This window comes from Arachis ipaensis, chromosome B06, assembly GCF_000816755.2.
Source record: "Arachis ipaensis cultivar K30076 chromosome B06, Araip1.1, whole genome shotgun sequence".
Lineage (NCBI taxonomy): Eukaryota > Viridiplantae > Streptophyta > Magnoliopsida > Fabales > Fabaceae > Arachis > Arachis ipaensis.
This window is the reverse complement of record NC_029790.2, coordinates 50,225,727-50,230,112: the sequence shown is the minus strand read 5'-3', so window position 1 is coordinate 50,230,112 and position 4,386 is coordinate 50,225,727. Positions and strand designations below refer to the sequence as shown.

Sequence of the window (4,386 nt, the reverse complement as noted above, 5' to 3'; positions counted from 1 at the left end):
TCACAAATTCAAATGTCAAGAACCTATTTATTTTTTTCCTAAAAATAATTTAATATTTATACCGACTAAAATTAATTATTAAAAATAGTTGCCAAAAGATTTTGATATATATTTTATGGGGATACTTCTATAAAGATGCGTAAAACGTCTTTTTGTAAAAATACTTACATGTCGCATTATTGTTGGATGTATTAATGAACCAGTTATTTTTGAATTTCTTAACAAATTAGAATAAAACCGATTATTTTTATAACAATAACAATAAATCCAATTTTTTTAGAAATTTAATTGTATTTTTAAATTTTTAGGAATTTAAATGCCCGAAAAATAAAAAGTCAGGGATATAATTGTCTTTTTATAAAAAAATTTAAAGATATTCGGTTTAGATGGTGATCTAGGAATTACTGCGAAAAATAAAAAATAAAAATTTTAATAGATTATGAAATAAAAACTGACCAAAATAGAGGGGGACTCACACAGGCTGTCATGAAATAGCTTGTTTTGTTTTCGGGAAAACGAGATTCCTCTCATAATGCTTACTTGGCAGTTGGCACGATTACAAATCCATGATCAACTTCAACATGTATAACCGGGAACCGGCTCCAGCCGGTGGAACAAAGCGTAGTCCTTCTCCATATAACAGCAAAGTGAGAGCAGAAACGAAACACCAGTAGCAAACTGAGAGCATACACTACCCTTTCTTGCTCCTTCTCACTGTTGAGCTCACTCATTAGAAGAAGATGCCGATCAGAAACATCGCTATCGGAAGGCCCGAAGAGGCAACTCACCCAGACACCTTGAAAGCTGGACTCGCTGAGTTCATCTCTACTCTTATCTTCGTCTTTGCCGGTTCAGGTTCCAGCATCGCATACAACAAGCTCACTAACGATGGCGCCGCCACCCCCGCAGGCCTCATCGACCTTCGGCGCCTTCGTCGGCGGCAACATCACCTTCCTCCGCGGCATCGTCTACGTCATCGCCCAGCTCCTTGGCTCCATCGTCGCTGCCTTGCTCCTCAAGTTCGTCACCGCAAGCGTAAGTCCGTTAAAGCCGTTACACACACACACCACCTTCGTAACTGTTCTCTGTTTTGTTTATTAGTATTATATTATTTTCTTACTAACTGTGGGTTTTGTTACGGTGCATCACAGACTGTTCCAGCATTTGCACTCTCATCAGGAGTAGGTGTTGGTGAGGCTTTGGTGTTGGAAATTGTGTTGACTTTCGGTTTGGTGTACACTGTGTACGCTACCGCTGTTGACCCCAAGAAGGGTAGTTTGGGAACTATTGCACCAATCGCAATTGGTTTCATCGTTGGTGCCAACATCCTTGTAGGTGGGGCTTTCGACGGTGCATCGATGAATCCTGCCGTTTCCTTCGGACCCGCCGTCGTGAGCTGGAGCTGGAGCAACCACTGGATCTACTGGGTGGGCCCACTCATCGGTGGTGGTATTGCCGGAGTCATCTACGAGGTTCTCTTCATCAGCCACACCCATGAGCAGCTCCCAACCACTGACTACTAGACAGTTAAAAAGGGATTCAGGAAATTTGTGTATTTGAGAAAAAAAAAGGGAAATCTTTTCTGTATGGTGGTTAATTTACCTCTTTTCCTTTGTGTTTTTTAATTATTATTATCATTATCACTCTGAAATTTCAGTTTGGACTTTGGAGGGTTGTTCCTTTTGTGTTGAATCGGTGGCCGTTGATCCTTGGTTCAGTGGTTGATGATGATCATCAACAAGTTTAGTTTCTCTTTTTTACCTTCATTTGTACATGGCCCACCATTCAAGTACTATTATTATTCGCTCTACTTGCTTCACTAGTTCACTTGCTTGTACCATTCCATTTTCTTATTATTTCTTTTCCCAATTTAACTAGGTATTTTAAATTTAAAAAATAATTTAAATTAAATTAGAATCCAAAAAATCAATTTTAAATATTCAAAAAACGAAAGCTAACGAAATGGTAGACCAGTTCACATGTAACTTTTAGTTAATGAAATTTGTTAGTATGTTAGTGTTTTTCTCAAGGTTCGAAAAATTGGACCAGTCATCAAATCGTTTTAACTATTGATTTATTGATTTATTAGTCATCAAATCGTTTTAACTATTGATTTATTGATTTATTGGTTCAACTGGTGTCATTATATGAAATGTCAACTAAATTTATATGATCTTATCAAAATACAAAGTTAAATAGTGACAAGAGTAATGGTGCAAACAACAACAATACAACTAGAAATAATCATTAATCACTCCTAAATTAATTCAAAATAGTAGCATAACAAATAATCACCCCTAAATTAATTCAAAACAGCAGCATAACAAAATCACTAATACAAATCACAAATCACTTATCACAAATTCAAAATTCAAAACACTCAGTGCCATAATTCCATAACAAAACAACAGCAGCTTAACAAGTCACTAATCAGTAATCACAAATTCCAAACTCAAATCAGTAGCATTACAAAAGACCCAAGAAATCACAAATCACAAATTCAACCTCAAATCCCTGAAAGAGTAACACAGACTCAACTTTCCAGTAACCTCAAATCAGTAAATCAGTAATCAGTAAATCAGCATTGATCAAACTAAATGTATAACAGCTACCTTCAATTTATTTTTGTATTTTGCAACCCCTGGTTCTGTTTTGCAGTTTTGCTTCCTTCCACTTGATCACATTAGATGTATTGAATCTAATTGCCAACCCTTCATTTAATGGCATAGCCCCCTTAACTGAAAGCCACAATTTGGTGCAGCCCCACTTGCCTATTAATGTCTCCCACAATTTGGTGCAGAAGGTTGCATATTCAGCTTGACAAAAATGTCAGAGCTTCCATTTCCACCAACCTCAGAAATTCAACCTGAAATCCCTGAAAATAGAGTAACACAAACACAATGAAAATTAACAGCATGTTCTTAACCACAACACAAGACCATATCAGCAATTCTGCCTACAACAATTCTACCTACAGCATTCAGCCATTCAACAATATTGCAAAATAGAGTGAGTTTCCACTTTCCAGCATTAACAAAACAGAGTAACAAATTAACAATTACAAAGTAGCAAATTAAAAGTTTAAAATAGAGTAACAAATTAACAGAGAAAGTTCACAAAAATTGATGTTCACAAAAATTGAACAGTATCAACAATTCTGCCTCCATTCATGTTTCTGTATCAACTGAGGAAAAAAACTCCTAGGTTCGATGAGCAGAGAAAGTTCACAAAAATTGAATAGAAATCGAAGTTCACAGAGGAAGTTCACAGAGTATCAACTTCATGTTTCTTCATGTTTCTTATACTAAACAACAAACATAAATTGAAGACCGAAGAGGCGAAGAACGAAGAAGATGAGTAGAGGAAGTTCACAGAAGCTGAAAACGACGAGTCACTCACCTGGGTTCGATGGAGGGCTACTGGTGTTGAGGACCACGCAACGATGAAGACGATGAGAGGGCTATTGGTGTTGAGAAGATGAAGACGACGGAGGGCTGCTGGGCTGGGAATCAGGCGACGATGGACGACTACTGGTGCTGAGGACCAGGCGACGGCGGTGGCGCTGACGACCTGAGACCGCAGCGACGATGGAAGGCAACTGGGCTGGGAATGCTTCAGAGGGCTAGGTTAGGGTTCACTGTGAGACTGAGATAGTGAGATGAATGAATGGGGGTCGGGGGAAGAAGGGGGGTGCTTTACGAGCGGGTCGGGTCCGGTTCCATTTTTAAATTTTTTTTTTTAAATTAAAAAATGGCGTCGTTTAGAGGAATCGGCCGATTTTCGGCCAATTCACCGGTTTTCGAGCAGTTTTTTCTACTGTGGTTTTAGAGGAGGACCGAACCGCTTGTATCGCCGGTTTGCAGTTAAACCGGTCGAACCGGCCGGTCCGGTCCAATTTTCAGAACCTTGGTTTTTCTTAATGTATTTGTGATGATAATTTTTTTTTTGCGCATTTATTTATTTGATTTAGAATTTATAATGTTAATGTAATTTGGATATGTTAATATTTAATTTTAGATATTTTTATGTTGTTCAATTAATTTTGAATATATTTATTTATTCATTTAGACTTAGATATATTTATGTTGTTCATTATATTTTCAAGTTTATATATAAGTTTTTTGGCATGAATTTTAAATGTATTGTTAAAATACTTAGTGTGTCTTTTTATAATTTATTTTAATTTATTTTAAAAACTTATGTGACTTTGAAAAATTAATGCAGGAAAAATGGTTACAAATTTTACGGTATGATTTATGAAAAATCAGTATATTATATATAAGTGGTTACAAATTTTATGGTGACAAGTATTGTAACACCCTACCATACAGAGACTTATGCTTAAGTCATAATTCAGAGATGGCAAGGTATTACGACCTCTAAAAC

The 4,386-nt window shown here is 36.7% G+C and overlaps 1 protein-coding gene across 1 annotated transcript; it reads left to right on the top strand.

Moving 5' to 3' along the window:
• LOC107648744 (probable aquaporin TIP-type) lies at positions 688-1,810 on the top strand. The gene is given in 3 exon segments (XM_016352576.2): positions 688-916; positions 918-1,035; positions 1,152-1,810. Coding segments are annotated over 3 exon segments (666 nt in total). The 5' UTR covers positions 688-740; the 3' UTR covers positions 1,524-1,810.